General features: G+C 38.5%; 1 protein-coding gene and 1 long non-coding RNA gene across 4 annotated transcripts in view; one reads left to right on the top strand and one right to left on the bottom strand.

Moving 5' to 3' along the window:
* The first annotated feature begins 254 nt into the window (after positions 1–254).
* LOC308667979 lies at positions 255–14,942 on the top strand. The gene is made up of 3 exons (XR_014026436.1): positions 255–649; positions 14,375–14,393; positions 14,804–14,942. It is a non-coding gene; the product is annotated as an uncharacterized lncRNA (long non-coding RNA).
* The window catches only part of BCLAF3 (BCLAF1 and THRAP3 family member 3), a 48,166-nt gene continuing 36,640 nt past the window's right edge, over positions 7,995–19,520 (bottom strand). For 2 of the 3 annotated variants that reach the window (XM_081327629.1, XM_081327630.1), the window contains exons 10-12: positions 16,068–16,160; positions 13,023–13,172; positions 7,995–8,364 (exon numbers count right to left, since the gene is read on the bottom strand). In XM_081327629.1, coding sequence (XP_081183755.1) covers positions 8,350–8,364; positions 13,023–13,172; positions 16,068–16,160 — 258 coding nt within the window. In that variant the 3' untranslated portion in view covers positions 7,995–8,349. The remainder of the gene's footprint in view (positions 8,365–13,022; positions 13,173–16,067; positions 16,161–19,520) is intronic. The other variant, XM_081327631.1, reaches the window with a different exon arrangement.

Here is a 19,520-nt window from a genome sequence, read left to right as displayed (position 1 = left end):
TCGGGCATCCGGCGGGACCCGGGGGAAAGGGTCGCTCGCTGTGATTTTGTATTAAATCGATTCATATGGCCGCCCATATGAACCGCAAACGCGATTCAGGACAGCTAACAACATGTTGGTTAAAGCAGCGTTTCCCAACCTTAGGAACTTGAAGATGCGTGGACTTCAACTCCCAGAATTCCCCAGCCAGCATAGCTGGCTGGGGAATTCTGGGAGTTGAAGTCCACGCATCTTCAAGTTCCTAAGGTTGGGAAACGCTGGGTTAAAGGAATAAAAAGCAATTTTAACAAAGACTAAAAACCTACAGTGGTCGCCGAGTGTAAACCCGCACGAACAATCAAGAAAGACCACTCAATGGTCGTCTGAGCCCCAGGCCTTGGAGCAATCCAGGTCTGTATGAGAAGCTGGTAGGGTCGGGGCCAATCGGGGCTTATGGTGTACCAGAGGACAAGCACTGGGTCAGAAAGGGTGAGGTTCCATAAGAGGTTATTCTTTTAGGCGCTGATGCACACCCTTCTTGTTCCTACCCATCTCTTTAGGTCCAACAACTGGAGAGAAATCCTACAAATAACCCACCCCTATGCCAAGGACTTTATAGGAAAACTAATGCTTTGAATTCTACCCAGAAGCACACTGGCAGCTATTTCAGGTTAGTGTTGGCGTAATTATGGCAAAAATGGTGTAATGTAGGTATACCAAGGTGTACCTGTAATTGCATTCTGAACCAGCTGCAGCTTTCAGATGGTCTTGAAGGCAGCCACTTGTAGAATATGTTGCAGTAACCCATTCGGGTTGTCGTAGAATATGTTGCAGTAATCCATTCGGGTTGTCACCAAGGCATGAGTGATCATGAACAGTCCAGGAACGGGGACCAATTTTAGTGCATAAAACAAAGCAGTATCAGAGTCCTCCTGACCACTGTTGCCACTGTTCAAGCAGGAGCTGTGACTCCAGGACCCCAAGATCTAAAGACTAAAAAGGGTAGTGCTATCCTGCCCAGAATCAAAAATGGACATCAAACAACTTGGCAGGGATGAGATACAGCCTATTCTCCATCCAGACCTTCACAATATCCAGACATTGGGACAGAACCTCAACAACCTTCATTTGTATGGCTGAGGACTGAAGTATACAACTGGGCATTATTAGCATATCAGTGATAATTTGTACCCACAGATGACTCACCGAAGTGTAAATTGGTGTAAATAATGAAAAAGGATGAAAAGGTTAAGTTCTGAGGCTTCTTGCAAAGCAGAGGCCTAGAGCTCAATCACATCTCTTCCATCAACACTGAATGAAACTAGTTTTTGAAGAACACTGCCAAATGGAGCCTCTCTCTCCCAGCCCTATCAGCCAGGACACCATGGTGATGGAACAAAAGGCCACTGAGAGAGCCAGGATGTGCCATCCCATCACATACTCCCCACATAGTGGTCAACAAGTGTGACCAAGCCATCCCAATCTAAATTCCAATTGGAAAGGGTCCATATAAAGTGCTTCCTATGGATTCTATGAAGCTGGAAGCCAACCACTTTCTCAACAACCTTCCCTAAAAGGGAAGGGTGATGACTGGACAAAAATTATCCAGATTGTTTGGATCCAAAGATGATGTCTTAAAGAGCAGATGGAACTGTCCTCTTTTTCCAATAGGAATTTACTGACATGTGGATCCACTTATGTTAACCAATCAGAAGGATACAATATACAGGGAACCATACTTACAGCTCTTGAGGATCCTGTTCACTTCCTTGGGATTAACATGCTTGAACTCAGCCTGGATAACATCACATGAATATGCATCACTGTTCTCCAAAGAACCTACTCAGGTGGAGTCTAAGTGAATCCAAGTGATTTTATTCACTGAATGCCAATAGTCCATATAACCTCACAAAAATTATCCAGATTGTTTGGATCCAAAGATGATGTCTTAAAGAGCAGATGGAACTGTCCTCTTTTTCCAATAGGAATTTACTGACATGTGGATCCACTTATGTTAACCAATCAGAAGGATACAATATACAGGGAACCATACTTACAGCTCTTGAGGATCCTGTTCACTTCCTTGGGATTAACATGCTTGAACTCAGCCTGGATAACATCACATGAATATGCATCACTGTTCTCCAAAGAACCTACTCAGGTGGAGTCTAAGTGAATCCAAGTGATTTTATTCACTGAATGCCAATAGTCCATATAACCTCACAAATGTTCCATCAGTCCCTTCTGACCCAAAATGGACTGGGTTGCCAAAATCCAAAGGACACAACAAGGACAGAGAAATGAGTCTTTTTTGCTGTCCATATTGAAATAGGATAGGTCCTAATTAAGGCTGCTACCTGTGTCCAGGTTTGCTCCAGGTTTTTTTTGCCGGCAGTGCTCTAGACCAGGGCTTTTCAACCTTTTCAGATTGCACCAATTTTAGGACATGACAATATTTGAGTAGCACCAGTGCTTAGCAAGGTGTCAAAAATTTGATGACTGGAAAAAAAGGGGGTTTTACTGGTTAGATTCATTTGTTGTTGTAGAAATGGCTAGTTTATACAGTACTATTATGGAAAAGTAAAAACTTGAGGTTCAACGTTAATGTTTCATTCTACTGCAACAGAGGAAGTTGGAATTCAATGCCTTTTCCCCTTCTCCCTCACTTTTTCCCCCCTTCTTCCTCTCCACTGTGTCCTATTATTTGCTTTTGTATTTTTGTATTTTATTTCATAATCTAATGTTACAAACTGTAAAAAAGTAAAAAAGTACCGGTGTTAATTTCTTCGGTGGCGGTTCCTTTGCTCACAGGCCATGCAGAGGACCCGCGGCGGTGCAGGCTCATGGTGTGTGCAGGAGGGCAAAATGTGTGGGTCAGAGAGAGGCCCACTCCCTCTCCATGCAAGGAGACCCGGCTTTGTAACCAAAGCATCCTCAGCGATAGGATGGGAGACCACAAGGAGAGTCAGGAGGAGGGGGCAAGGGGATGGCAAAGGGCAGCAGGGCTGGTTGTGGCCAACTACTATAGCAGGACTTCCCTCAGACCCTCCCTCCCTCTCATTATAATCTTCCTTCCTTTCGTTCCTTTCCCCTTTTCTTCTTTTTCCTTCCCTCTTCATTCTCCTTTCCTTTTTTTCCCTTCCCCTTTCCTTCTTTTTCCCCTCTTTCCTTTTTCTTTGTCTTTCCTCCATCCTTTTCTCCTTTCCTGTCCCTTCTTGGATGCTCAAATGCAAAAGGGGAAACATTTCTCGATGCCTCCTTGCCTTGCGATCAAATGCCACATTTGCTAGTAGTTTGTGACCACTTAAAAGATTGAGAACAAACCAAGCTCAGTTTATCCTGTGCTTGCATTTAGTGGGGGCATCCACAGACAACAGTACAACAAAACTGTCAAAATGGTGGCTGTGATAGTTGATCAGAGCTCCTCCATTTTTTATGTGCAACAGCGTTAGCGTTTAGGAACAGAGGTAGCTTAGTTGCTTCTTTATAAATACATAATCCTTAAAAGGGCTCTCTTGTAGGGACCCTGCCTTGGTCTAATTCAGATTGGAAATATAGCAAAGAAAAATATTTTCCCCACTCTGCTTTGTCCTGTTTTTCCCACTGGAAATGGCTGTTAGCAACACACAAGGAGGGGATACTTTCCTAAGAGTTCACAACTCAAGAAAACCAATGTTAACTTGGATTGCCAACAAATTCTGTCTGTGACAAAACAACACAAAATTGCTTTCTCCTTCGAACTGGGGCATTTCCAACCAAGTTGCCTCTCCTCCCTCCCTGACCCTTCCTTCCTTCTTCCGTGCTCAGGAGGGGGAGATTGCCAGCGCTGCTGGTGGCCATGCCACCGCTGTCGCTATCCCACACAGTGAAAGGGAAACCTGGTGGCTGCAAAGCTAGGTCAGCAAGCGGGCATGGCGCTGATCTACTGGTGGGGGCTATCAAAGCCGGAATGAACTCAGCCTTAGATCCATGGGGCAGCCCCAGAGCCATCAAGCCCCCCCCATCTCTGTCCTTCCCCCAGGGGTGCACGGAAAGGCGGCAAGCACGGGAGCACTGGCATCCTGGGGGAAAGGGAAGCACTTCTCTTGCCTTTTTTTCTTTCTCAGCACTCAGCAGGGGCAGTCAGGGATGCCGGGCGCTTGCCACCTCTTTGCTTGCCCAGAGTGTGGGCCAGGGACAGCCCCTCACTGGCCCTTTCCCGCCAAAACCACCTCATTTTATATCCTCTCCTCTCCCTTCCCTCCTCCTCTTCAGTGCACCTCCAGCGTCTGAAAGTGCCGATGAGCTGGAGCCCAGTGCTGATCCTGGGGCTTCTGCCAGGTGCCAAAGTACCACCAGTGGTATACATACCAGGATCTGTGCACAGAGAAAGTCTGCACAGGCACAATTTGAGCTGTTGCTCTGTAGCTTTATTCCTAGTGGCAACTGAGACCTCGGTCAAACTGTTATCGAATCCTTAGGAAAGTCCTTCTGAAACCTAGTAAAGCTTCCTTAGAGTTATCTGGCAGGGCAACAGAAGAGGCCCCATTTCCCTGCAAGTGGGAGTGGGTTGCTAAAGTAAACTCCAGAAAGCAACATCCCCCAACTCCAGATCATGCCCCGAGACAAAAACCTGGAACAAGTGTCAAGTTGAGCCTGTGATACTTTTGCACTGCCTCCAAAGAACTTCACCACTAGCCTGGAGATATCCACAGGCAGAGCAGTCAGGGAGGCTGGTAAAGTAGCAGAACTCCTTATTGATTGCTAAGGCCCAATGTCATAAGTAGGAATTCACACCTGACTATCTGCTATTGTCTATCACCATTATTCTCCCATCACTAACCACATACCCCCTTTCCTTAAGTTATCAAAGATCCCACTCATGCCTGATGTCTGTCCACAGAGCTGTTATTTTAGTATCAGGATACTCCTGAGCATGTACTCAGTCTCTGTTGTTCAAAACACTAAAAAGTAATGTATTTTAACAGCCTTATTTCAGTTCAGAACCTTTTGTTTTACATGCAAAAATCATAGACCACTAAGTAAAAGGAACAGATGGTAGAATTCTTGTTGGAGACCTACTGAAGTTACTATAGTTAGAATCAGAGCTAGGCAGAAATATCATCTGTAAATAATGAGGAATCGAAAGTACTGGTAACGGATAGACTAAGGACTGTTACAGTAAATCAGCATACACATCATGTTAAATTTCTCCTTCAGAGGCCAGACCAGGGGTCTTCAAACTTGGCCCTTTTATGATTTGTGGACTTCAACTCCCAGAATTCCTCAGCCAGGCAATTCATCCATCCATTCCTTCAACAAGTTATTTCTTTGATTCTTTACATTTTCTTATCAAAGTTTCAATAAAAAACAATATACATCTTTGGGCCAGTCACTCTCTCAGCACAACCTACCTCAGACAGTTGTTGTGGGGAAGAGACAAGAATATTACAAATGTTCAGCACCTTCAGATAGATAGTACATAAAGTGGGATAACAATCTAATAATAATAAAAAATAATGGAATGGAATTTATTTAGTGTATGACAACGGAATGGAAAATCATCTTACAAAAGCACCAAGCTTACTAAAAAAAGTACTCATAGGTTAATTTATTATACAATAAAAAAGTGACAATGCACAACTTTGTTTTTATCAGCCACTAATTAGAGAAAATAAACATGGGATTTGAGAGTCTGGTGCTGTACTTCTGACAACCACAAATCTTATGGAAGAGAAGCACCTGCAATCTTCAAAAATAGCTTTTGAATTCTTCAAACCTGAAAGCCATTCTAGGAGTGCATAGCAGTAACATTATATAAGCAAACAGGTGCCTCAAGACCAATGTTTAGGACAAAAAATGGAAAATATAAGTGAACCCTTGTTATGTTTAGACATATCTGATCAAATTATTGAGATGTGAAAGGAAATTAGACTATTCCTTTGATCTATGATGGTTCTCACATGCAAAAGTAAACTACCCTGGCACCACATTTACCATAATTAAAATATACTTTCCTATTTAAAAAAAAGATGCAAAAAAGTTGGGCATTATTATAGACAGAACTTGTATACTTCACTGCCTGCTTCAATTCTTTCATAATGAGTTTTAGGTTTGCTGCAATAAATTATTTCTTGGATTCTTTTGTATTTCCTTTCAGCCTAGCCTCTCAAGGAGAAGTCTAACATGACAAATATGCTGATTTATTGTAACAGATGCTTCCTACCCTATAGAACGTGGTTTTAATAAAATTATGTTTAAAATATATTTTAAAAATCATGTTTACTTGTACGTATATTAAATCATTAATATATTATGAATGTAATACTCATAACTATTTAGTATTGAATTTGGGGGAAAAAAAGGAGTTGCGGTTGAAGGATGACCCTGTCTTCTAGTGACAGTGCAAATAAACTATTTTAACTGTTTTTCGTATATATTTCTAATATTCTATTTGAAATGTTTAGAGAGACATCAACTCTTTCCTTCATGCAGACAGTAACAAGAGATTTTTACAGTCACCCATAAATTAGCAGTCATTTAGAAGATCTGCGACTTATGTGCCTACCCCATATAGCTGGTGTCCACAGAAGCCTCTGTGTATAAACACAGCAGTATGATCTTTAGGCCAGATTCACATTCTTTGTTTCTTCAGAAATGTAGAAGGAATATGAATGGCTACATTAAAGAGGTAAAATATGCATTTGATGCCACTGGCCTTGAAAGCAACAGCAGTCTATCTTACCTTGAAATGGAATAACTTGCTCTTTTCCATTCTAAATTAAGGTTTAGGCATAAGTCAGAAAGAGCACTGGTTGCTCTATTGAATGACTTTTGTCAGTACCTGAAGGACCAGTGTCTCTTCCTTGGTGTTATTGTACATCTCTCACCAGTTTTGACATCCAAAAATTGGAGGCACTATGGTTGTACTGATTCCACTAACTGTTTGAAGCACTGTCTTATATAGGAAGTAGAAACTGTGAGAGAAATGTAATCTGATCCTTGGTTATTCCAATATAAGTGGCTAAGATATCTCCCTACTACTATTTAACATCTACACAGAGTTGTGTGGGAGAGATCACTCTTTATTTCAGGTGATCATCATGAATAGAATAGGAATAGTCAGTAATAGATAATGACTTGGGAAATCTTCCTCCAGCATAGGTTGGTGCCCCAATTTCACTGAAGCCCTGGAGATAACTCACCCACTTTTACCACATGGTTAGACATCTGGGACACATTATAAGAATGAAAGGCCACTGTATGCCTCACCAGTTGCTCTGTGGTGAACTGGAGACTGGAAAGAGACTTCAAAGTCATCCACATAAGTACTACAAAGATGCTGTGAATGAAACTCTATGCAACTGTGACATCTAGCCAAGAGAAATAAAGGCTGCGGCTGCTGACAGAACCCACTGGCAAATACTGTGCCACAGCCTATACCAGTTTTGAAGACAGAGTCTTCCAAAAACTGATAGAAAATTATGAATGGAATCCCAGAATAACACCCACAATTATTATAACAATGGACTTCTGATGCTCCCATTGTGCTAAACTCTGGGCTTCCAGAATGAGATTGCAAAGTGACTTCTGTGTTCACAGATGAGCAGCACAACAATATGTCTTCTTTGAAGAAGGACTACTGTATTAGATTATATAACACATTCTACATAATTATCTTTGAAAATGACCTGGAAGATACAAATGATATTAAATACGGCAATCAGAATGCTGACAGATAAAAATTGCAATTATATGTAATACCTATCCTGTAACCATAGAAGCTATTCATGGGTCTTCTAGTTCAATCTGGAATGCTGGTTTTGATCTATAAAATCTTATAGGACTCAGCACCAGAATACCTTAGGGACTATCTCTTCCAAATTGAATCTGCTTGTCCTGTGTATGAGAGGATGCTTAAAGATCCTATCTTCATATTAGATCAGAAGTACATGAACCCAAAGGTACACCTTTTCTGTAATGCTATGGAACATCTTAGGAAAGGCACGATATGGCTTCATATATCAGAGGCTGTAAGTAATTATTTTGTTTATTATATAAGCAATAAACTTTAAACGTATAAATTTATGTATAACAACTCCTAGCAACAAAACCATGCTTAGAGGAAAAATGATAATAAATAAAGATTTCCTTCAGGTGGGATTTTTTCCCCAGACTTCTCTTTACAAGGAACAAAATGACAATCCTACAATGTTCAGTTGAAAGCTATTTTTGAAAAGCATTATTAAAACTGTAGAAAAGACCTGCAACATCATACTACTAAAATAAAATTATCTTTATCAAGTTTTTCCATTTCATTTCTTGATAGCACTATTTAATGCAAACAGTTACTTCTATAATTAGACTTGTTATCTATTGCAGTACTGTAGTTCAGATGTCCAGTTCCTGTGAAAGGAATAAAAAATAAATTAAATATATACAAACGTTTTCTAATTTGTTAGCAAAAAGTATTAATCTGCCGCTTCATATTTTTATTTTTTTAGCTTTCCTAAAGCTAATTTTGAATTTCCAAATTTTACCAGTGCTAATTACATTTAACAATCCTCATAAACTTCACCCAACTCTAAAGGGATTGGAAAAATATTCTATTGTACCAAGTATCTTCACAATCCTATATAATTGCTAGGCTTCTGGAATTTGCAATTAGCAATATTTTATTTCTGTACATTAATTTTAAAATGCAATTTTATAGATGCTTAAAGTGGTTCTGATAATAAAACACTGTGAATGTCAACTATAGGAAAACACTAAGAGCCTATTTAGTCATTCACTCAACCTAAATAGTTCTACTTTTACAAATATAACAATGCTGTAAAATACTGTCAACTAAATGTATTGCCCTCAGCTGTATAAAACCCTTTTCTGCTTCTGCTTCAGCCTCTGGAAACCAATTCTACCCTAACCCTTTCTGGAAAGAAAGGCAAAGACAATTTCAAGTACTTCATATTAGTTTAGTTAAGTAGGGTTGCATTGGAAAGAATACCTTTTGTTTAGGCAGATTCACATGGGTTGGGTTCATACATTAAGCCATAATGTTTGAGTAGTTTTGGTTTAGTGTAATGGATAAAACTCAATCGTTGGCCTATATATAGAATTTAAGGCTCAGTGTTGAATGTGAACCAAGCCATTCTTCCCTACTGCATTTACTACATGAGGATTTAATCATGTTTGTTGTATAAACTATTGTGGCTTGGATTCTACGTAATGCTAAGCTTTAATGACTTCATTCATTACCTGCTGCCAAAATCAACTCAATTACATTATAGTTTAGTACCATGTTTGAACCCAGGATTTTTTTTTCTAGTCAGGAAAAAGGAGAAAAAGGACTATCACTTGCCCCAGCTTTAAAAAAAGTCTAACTCATCTAGCTGTACCATATTTTAAAAGATGGATATATTTATTTGTTAATTTGTACATTTAATTTGCAGCCCACACTTTAAACTGAATCCCAGTTTTGTCTATAGATCAATAAAAAATAAGTATGCTTTTAAGTTTATATTTTAAAAAGACAGCAAAAGAATAATATAGAATAAAAAGAATATTCAGGTTACTGTAAGGATCTTATGTGTTTTGCTATGCTATTATCAATTCAAATGTCTGTTGGAAGACTATGGGAAAGGTAATGCTTGATGGAACTGACTTTAATAAACTTTTTTTCCACTGCTTCCTTGTTGCTAAAACAGAACAAAACAGAAAAAAAAGGAGAAAACTCAGAAGAACCATAATTTACTGAAAAGCTATATAGTTATATTTTCTTCCCTTAGAATTAAAGCCTTTAGCTTTAAAATCTAAGGAAGAAATAAAGGCAGTGTAATGCCTTAAAATCCTGAAAAAAGGAGTTGGTCAGACAAATACAAAGTAAAATACATAGGAAGTAATCTCATGCAGCAGAGGAAACAAAATGTACTAACAAAGTGGTTTTCTGATAGCAAGGCTGTTTATAGGTAAACATATTAGGCAGCTCCAGTGAGGTTTCTGACACTGATTCTCAGGTGATGACCATATAGCTGCGATCACTTCATCAAAACAGTTAAGTGTAAGAAGTCTACTTTTCCTGGCCAGTTCAAATTTCTATTATTTTAGCTTTCTATATTCAGAAACAAATAACCTGCAATCATGAAATAAACAGTAGGTTGAGGGTGGAATTCCCCCCCCTCACATAATCTACCCTGCACAATTATCATGAAACCAAGCTGCTACTCTAACAGAGAGAATATAAATGTAATAAATGAATACTCAAAGATATGGTATGTACTTATAATTCATACTTGCATCAAAAACATTTAAGTAATTGTTACAATAAAAACAGCCTTTCAATTTCAGGCTTCCAGTTTTGCGCAATAGCACAGCAGCCAAGGGATCACGGGGCTCTACACCCTAGCAGGCGACCCTAAATGGGCCTGAAGTTGTCCCATAGAGCAGGGGTCCCCTACCCCCAATCTGTGGACCAGTACTGGGCCGCAGCATGTCAGAAACTGGTCTGCACAAACAAACAAAGCCCCAGGATGCAGGCAGCAAACAAAACCATGCCCCCTCCAGTCTGCGGAAAAAACTCTGTCCACATAACCAGTCCCTGATGCCCAAAAGGTTGGGGACTACTGCTGTAGAGGCAACAAAGAAGGAAGTAAGTCCCACTGATTGCAGAGAGACAGCAGTCAATCCGATCAGTTTGAGAAAAGCCCTCCAGAAATAAGCAGGCTAGCTTAACTTCAGAATCTAGCCCAAGTTACAAGCAGCCGAAGCCCAAAAGCACTACTTTAAGCTGACTGTAAACAACGTGTTTTGAACTGGGTAAGAACAGTGATTTTCTGTCTTCTACTTGATTTCATGGGGAAAAAGAAAAAAGAAAAACCCCAAGAAGCAAAAAGCCTCCAAAAGAGAGAGGGGGAAATCTTTGCCCCACCCTCCTACAGATGGAAGTGGCAAATTAAACTTTTCAGAGGGAACAGAAATATACTGAAATGAAATGAATATGACTTAATTTGGATAAGTTTGAAATTGGTGGAATCTGTTAAGATTTTCTTTTTAAATCATGACAATAAAAAAAAAAACAATTGTCTATTACTGACTGGTGCTGACATCTGGTGGTGTATGGAAATATACAAAAGCAGTTGCTTTATTACAGGGACTGGCAAAGCCCAGGAAAAGATAACTTGGTTTTGGTGACCTTCAATGTCTTAATAACAGATAACAGCTGTCACAAAAAAGAAAGAAAACATTTTGGGCTTTCTACAAAGTGAGAATTATAAATTCTTAAAAAAAATTGACCTTTCTGGATTACAAATACTAACTCAACTGTGACTCTAAAACTGTCTGCAGAGAAAGGAAAACCCTGATTTTTAGCTATCATGGAAAAACAGAGATCTGCAGAAATATACCAAGAAAAAAAAATACTTTCTAGAAGGAGATCTATGCTATGTTGCAACTAATCCAAACAACAATGATCTCAAATCATGAGGAAATTAAAAATAACTTTGAAAATATAAATGAACACATCTCCAATTTAACTTTACAACACAATAATTCTCATAAAATAAAAACAGTGAGCAGAAAAAACACACAACTGAATACAAGACAGAGGAAAGAGATTTCAAGATGGAACTTAACAATAGAAGAAAGTATAACTTAATCCACAAAGGAAAAAATTTATAGGAAATACTGGACATGGAAAAGGTAACCTATACCTTAAGACAGACATGTCAAACTCGTAATGTCACGTGACATTGCGCAACATATCGGAGCTTTTTCACCATTGCCAGCAATGGGGTGGGCGTGGTTTCCCGATGATGCATCCAGCCCATGGGCGGGCAGTTTGACACCCCTGCCCTAAGACTACAAAATAAGTTTGAGGACAAGAAAAAAGATTTGACAAAATGGACTCTGCCAGGAGAACTACGAGAACTTGAGAGACAAAAAATGGTAAATAAAATTAAAAAAGAAAGAAAGGAAAAGGTTCTCAATGAATACAAAGGGGTAAAACCTTCCTATAAAGACATCTTATCTCTTTTGCCTTTTGTACCTGAAACAACAGTTTTAAGATTATGGAAAGATTCTTTGATTCAGCAAAGCGTATTGATCAGGAAAGATGTTTGGCAAACAAAAAAAGGGGGGGCTAAAGTGAGAATTAAGAAATTAGATGATGGGATTTATCAGAGGGAATATTTAAAAATTAAGCATCTGTTTGAATATGGTTAAAGAAATAGAAAGATTTTGGATATAAATGAAGATTAGTTTAAGAGGGATGAAGCCCTCAAGTAACAGTATTTTTTCTTTCTTTTTTCCTTTGTGTTTTGTTTTTTGACATGAGGAATATAAAAATGTTGGGATGGTTTATAAAAAAGAAATGTTTTTTCTGTTTTTTTTCCTTTTTTTAAGATATGTCAAATGTAAAACTGTTGGGATAGCTTGTATGAGAGAAAAGACTTAAATACTTAAATGTAACTAATTTCGAGAAAATCTTAGCCAGTAAGAATGCTTTGAATATTGTGGGGAAAACAAATTTAAATAAGAATTCTGTAAACAGTATCTATGACTAGGCAATTAGAAAAGAAGCTTTATATCGATGTGGTTATTATTTGCAGAAACATGAGAAAAAATGTCTACATTTGTCATTTATTCAAATAATAAGAACTGTATTAATTTAAGGTTGGCAAAAGAGAATATTATTGGAAGAAGAGAAAATCAAGCAAAGCCATTATATGAATTATAGAATTATAGAAATTGTTATTGTTTTAAAAATACTAACCCAGATAACACACTGTTTACCGAATATTAAGGTGATTATGTTAAAAATAAATCAAATATATTTTTTAAAAAATCTTTCAATTTCTTTCTTAGATATTTATCGAGATAATGATAACTGTTTTATTATAATTGTTGTAGAACTTGCCATGATTTGATTACAGTGGAGGTACAGTTGTCATATATACAGTCATTAGTATTTAGAATTCATTTTGTTGTCTATTTGTAAAATTCCTGTCATTAACCATAATTATATTTTTCTTGACAACCATTCAAACTTTGACCCAAAATAATTCACTTACCTGCTGTTTCCTCAAAAGTTCTTCTCTGATTTTATAAGTGGTAGCACCTCTTGCTCCAGCATAACGTAACCGCTGATATTTAGCCTGTATGTACAAGCCCTTTTGGACTAAATTTGATCTGAAGTGGGGGCGCCCATCAATAAAACTGCACTGTTGAGAAAAAAAAATCATGTAATCGTTTTCAGAATCTTACCTAAATAATCCTTAATAGAAGAATCAAGAATTTTAAGTGTAAATTTTATTTGTGTATGCATTTATGTGTGTGTATATACACACACACATTATGACTTTAAAGAAAAATGTTAGGGTTCTACCCATATTCTAGTAAAAAGAGCAAAATGTTTTTTAAAAAATATCCCCAAACCCCATTAGCTAGAATACCACACAGAAACATTATTCAAGAAAACATCAAGGTCAGCAGGGGAGATAGCTTTCCCTTTTATGTATAGCATAAAAATGGGGCTTTGATTAAGTGCCTACAGCCTCCCCACCCCATTAGCAATATACAAACTTTAGGAAACTTTGTGTCTTATTGTTTGAAATCATAATACACAAAATGAAGTTCAGACGTATAATACTGTCATTAATTTTCAAGAATATGTACGATTAACTGGTCTTATTACTGATTATTTAGGAAATATAGTATAATTATGATAATTATAGAATGTGATTTAGCTTAACCTAGGTTGGCCTCTTCTCAACATCCCAATGTTTTCCAACCATTATCATCTGCTAACTTTTCTAATTTTTGCTTCTTGTTGGTTTATCTACTACCTCTTTAGCTCCATCAATCCAACTTTCCATCCCCAAATTTAAAAGGTTCAGATATTATAGGCTAACATTACATACCATCTAAAAATACAATTTACAACACATCAGAAGATAGCTATTGTTGTTAAATATCATTAAAATTTGAGAAAATATTGGTATGTCACACATATGTTTAGAGACAGTGTTTCATAGACACTAGCGCATATGTAAAAGTCTCATTGCAAAGGGTTCAAAAATTTTATTTATTGGGACTAAAAAGTTCCATTTAGCTTATGAGTAGATTTTAGAGGGATATTGTTATTAATTTTAGTGTTAGTACTTTGTATGTATCTATGTTAAAGGGGAGTTAAAGCACATTATATATTTGGTTAATTTTATATTATGGATAATTTTTAGTTAGAATATGATTATTATATCTATAACTCTGTATTTAGCTCTGGGAAGCGGGGGGAAGGGGGGTGGTTGGGTTTTGGGGATATGTATTGTAAAAAAATTTTTTTGTAAAACTCTTTAATAATAATAACAAAAAATTATTTATTTATTTCTATTTCATATTTCTGGACTACCCATTTCCCTTGAAGAGGGAAGATTTGTCAGAAGGTAAACAAGAAATCTGAGGGGCTTACATTACAGGATAGCAGATTTGAATACTGAAAGAATATGATGTAGATATTATGACAAAACAGCTGCTTGAGCAGGTTGATTTTTGCCTATTTATAAAACAGTTACCTTAGGAGACATAACAAATTATAATTTTATCAGATACTACTGCCATCCCTCCTATATGAAATTCCTTAGTACTTTTGCGTATCTTCATCCATTTGGGGGAAGTAGGCACGTTTCCAAACAAACCAGTGAACTGCAGCCACCCATTATATTTACTGTCTAAAGAAGTGTATGAGTCCTAAGTAAAGCCCAGAGGCATTCTTAAAAAGAAAGATTCTGGCATTGCAGCAAAATAATTTGTAACATGCTTTCACTTTATTTATTTTTTTTTTAAAAAATGACAGAAAGGACAAAAAGCCTGATAAACAACAAGGGAAGCTACATGGACCTCAAACTTGTAAGAACTCTTCTAATGTAGAACAATGCCTCAGCATATGGAGTAACATACTTTAATTCCTACAACCTCTATTATTACTAATTAATATTGGCAATCCTTATTGCAGATTTCCTTCTCATGAGAAAGTTCTGATCTGTTAAAAAGATGATTAAAAATGAAGCTTTTCTCTGAAAGAGAATGCATGTGTATAAAATTTCTAAATAATTTTAAATAAATAATTACTATTTAAAAAGTTCTGTATTTACTGCAAAAGCGATAGCTAAGAATGATTGTACAGTTGTAATAGTTTTTAAGAGATTCAATATTTCTGATGAATAAACTTTTATATATTTTCCTATATGCCAACTAAACCCTATATTATAACAGTTTTTTATTTTATTTTAATGGGTCAAACTTGCTTTTCCATTGCTGCAGGCTGTCCAGAGTTGTAGCAGTGAATGGACTGTTATATAAATTTAATAAACAAACAAACAAATATTATGCAAATATCTGGAAGGTCCAAAAGATCTTTTTTCATCCCCATTCTCTACAATCTTAAGGCAGAGGTCCCCACCCTTTGGGGCATCAGTGACCTGTTCCGTTTTTCCGTGGACTGGAGAGGGCATGGTTTTGTGTGCTGCCTGCAACCCTTGGATGGGGCTTTGATGTTTGTGTGGACCGGTTGCTGGCATGCCGTGGCCCAGTACCAGTCCACGGACCGGAGGTTGGGGACCCCTGATCTAAGGAATAAATAAACCAGTGTATTTTTAAATTGCCTATAGTTTCCATTAGACAAAGGACAATGTAATATCTTATTTAAATTGTTTATTTTGGGAGACAGCATAAGAGTCTCAGAACAATTTTATGTTGCTTAATGACTCTGTCTCAATGATTCAATTTAAAAAACTTGTTCCAGTTTTAATTAGATATCTATTTTCCTATTGTGAATAGAAACTCACTAGATTCATGCATTACAACTCATAGCAGATAGTAGGAGATACAAGGCATATTTATTTTTTAAACGAAGTGCTTCTGCAACAGGAATATTTTCCTGGGACCATAGCACTTTTCTTACTGGAGGAAACTAAAATTTTTAGAAAATATAGTTCATTCAGTTATTCTAGTTATAATGACCTTCTATTGTCTGTATTAATACTCAACTGTGTAACTATATTGTAAAGAGAAAGGTAATTCTACTGATCCAGTAGAATTCAGTAAAATTAAAAATATACCTTGATGGGTCTTTGAACTGTATCAGGATTTTCAATTGGTCTTTTAAATCGTTTGGTTGCAATATCATCATGTGAATTTTCAATATAACGGCTCTATATTAAAAGAAAATTGCAATGATTTATTGAATATTTACGCTTTTTAAATTATAAGCCCTGCAAATCCAAAATAAAGATTGCTCATTTTTCCTCCATAACAAAAGCAATAAAAGGGCGAGAGAGAGACTCAAGAAGACTCAGAAGAACAACTGGATGTGTAGCCACACCTGAAACTGGAACGTCACTGCCACTGCTTCCATTATAGAGCACAGTAGGTGATATGAGGTATAAGATCATTGATAAACTAGCTACAACCAACCCTCAAGGTGAGTTACCAGGGGAGAAGTACCATCAGATAGTATGCTAGAAGATTCCAAAAGAATCATGAAATCCCTACTACCGCCATCTCAAACTAATGAACTGGTACAGATTACAGCAGCTGCAATCTCAGATATGCTTGGCTACACAATCAGAATACCAGTACACCCCCACCCCCAAAAAATAAGGTTAGAGGTTAATATCAAGACAACTTGGAAAGAGGTTAGTCAGTTGGTGGAATTATTGAAAGGTGTAAAGATTACGGATAAAACTCGGCTACTGAAAAAATACAAGGGTCTGACTCCATCTGAAGGCCTTAAAACTACTAAACAAAGGCTCATAACATTGCATACCAGGTTAAGGAGATAAATCAGAGAAGCAGAGACCAAGAAGATAAACGCCTTTTTCCTCAAAGAACCATCCGAAGGGCATTCCCAATTGCAGTGCAATAACACAATAACAGAAGAGCCACCAATAGCAGAAACTCAACTGTACTGAAAGGACATACAGGAGAAAGAGCAGACACATAACATCAGTGCAAAGGGCTGCAGGACCTGAGAGCAGACCACAATAATCTCCCAGAACAGTCACAGTCGCAATCACAGCAGCAGACACACAACAGTGGATTAAGAACTAGAGATGGATAGCACCCAGTCCAGACATAATCCAGACCTACTGGCTAAAGAAACTAAGGTAAAGGTAAAGGTTCCCCGCACATGAGTGCTAGTCGTTTCCAACTCTAGGGGCCGGTGCTCATCTCCGTTTCAAAGCCGAAGAGCCAGCGCTTGTCCGAGGACTTCTCTGTGGTCATGTGGCCGGCATGACTAGACGCCAAAGGCGCACAGAACGCTGTTACCTTCCCACCATACTGGTCCCTATTTTTCTACTTGCATTTTTACGTGCTTTCGAACTGCTAGGTTGGCAGAAGCTGGGACGAGTAACAGACGCTCACTCTGCTATGCAGCACTCGGGATTCGACCCGCCAAACTGCCGACCTTCTGATCGACAAGCTCAGCGTCCTAACCCACTGAGCCACCACGTGGTGGGACGTGGTGGCTCAGTGGGTTAGGGGAAAGAAACTAAAGCAGTGGATAAATGTCTAGCAGCACAGATGAACTAGCTGCCAGCAGCAGGCTCCCACACAGAGTGATTTTATTTATTTATTTATTTTATTTATTTTAATCCCATTTATATCCCGCCCTTCTCCGAAGACTCAGGGCGGCTTACAATCTAAGCACAAATCAAATGTGCTTAGCAATCGCCTTCATTCTATGTATATGCCTGCTTATTAGGGCTTTCCCCCCCCCAAGCGGCATTATTACAAAGTCAGCTTATTGCCCCCAACAATCTGGGTCCTCATTTTACCTACCTCGGAAGGATGGAAGGCCTGGTGGGATGCGAACCTGCAATAATTGCAGGCAGCTGGTGTTACTTAAGGAGGCATTAGCCCACTGCTCCACCAATTAACTCAGGGAAGGACAGTACTGATCATGAAACACCCACACCTACACAAACACACAAGGGAACAACACTAGCCAACTATCAGTCAATAACCTGCCTCCCTACAACTTCCTACAAGAAGTCCTATTAGGCATTATGGCCATTAAGCTACAGGACCAAATGAGCCAGTATATCAGCACAGCTCAGAAGGGCATTGGGAACAATACCAGAGGCTCAAAATACCAATTGCTCATAAGAGACAGCAGTTGCCCAAGACTTAAGGTCTAGACCATGGGTGTCCAAACATTTGGCTTGTCTGGGCTGCACTAAGTGAAGAGGAATTGTCTTGGGCCACATATAAAATATATAATACAGTTAAAATCATATAATAATGCTAAAAGTTTATGATCTTGTGAAGTTGCATTTCTACCTGTCCAGGACCACATGCAACCAGTGGCAGTGGATTGGACATGCGGGGTCAAGACAGGCCACTCTGATACAACTTGGATTGATTACCAGAAAACGTGCAACTCATCGCGCACACACATGGATCTGTGAATGCCCGGCACTATGCAAAGGCAACAGGACACTAAGGACTTTTCTCAAGAACTCAATTTAATCGTAGAAAACAACATTAGGATTCAACTCAAGACATCTCACACAAGTTGTCATCAAGTGCAACATATATAACACTGTCCCCACTACTATTCTGTATACACTTAAACCCACTCAGCCAGATAATCACAAGGACTGGATATGGATACAAATTCAAAGGTAGAACTCCATCAGCTACCTCCTCTTCATGGAAGACATCAAGATGTAGTCTAAGAGTAAATGAAATACCACTGATCCATTTGACACAAATCTACAGTGACCACATTGAGATGTCATTCAGACTGGAGAAGAGAGAGACGGTAGTTGAGACCAAGGGTTGAGCTACCAGGAGACCACATAGCAAAGTGGTTTGGTATCTGTCAGGCCTAAACCCAAAGACGACACAGCAAAATCCAACCAAGTCCAGTCCTTTATTTGCTTATATCTACTGGATAGAATCTTGCCAAACTAAAATTATAAACTTTGAACCTACTAGATATATCCTGAGATTCTAGGGTATGGCTACCCTAAACCTCTTCCCCCTCTTCCTCCATCTATCTTGGGACTGCACAACCTCTTAATCTGGGCCTCTCTCACAGAAAGCTATGTGTTGCCAAAACTCCAGGTGTACATTTTATCACAGTATCTCAGTCACATGGGAGCCATGAGGAGGAGGCAAGGAAAACAGCAGCATCCAAGTACTACCAAAGGACAATACAGGTCCTGAAGAGACAGTTCAATAGAAGAAGATACATGCTATTAACATTTATACCCTGCTAGTAAAGTGAGCTGGTCAAAGAAGGACATGGAAGCTGCTGATGTGAAGAGCCAGAAGCTCTTCACAATGTATGGAGTTTCCACTCCAAGTCCAACACCCAGAGACTGTATGCCATCTGAAAGAGGGCCTAGTGAGTGTCAAAGCCACTGTCCTGGATGAAACACAGAACATCCAAGAGTAGAACCATAAAATCAGAGTTGGGAGGGACCTAGGAGATTTTCTAGACAACCCCCTTGTCCAGGGCAGGAATTCTTATGCCATCCCAGACAGGTGGTTGTCCACTCCTT

Source organism: Vipera berus (assembly GCF_964194415.1).
Source record: "Vipera berus genome assembly, chromosome: 4".
Lineage (NCBI taxonomy): Eukaryota > Metazoa > Chordata > Lepidosauria > Squamata > Viperidae > Vipera > Vipera berus.
This window is presented reverse-complemented; position numbering and strand designations above follow the sequence as displayed.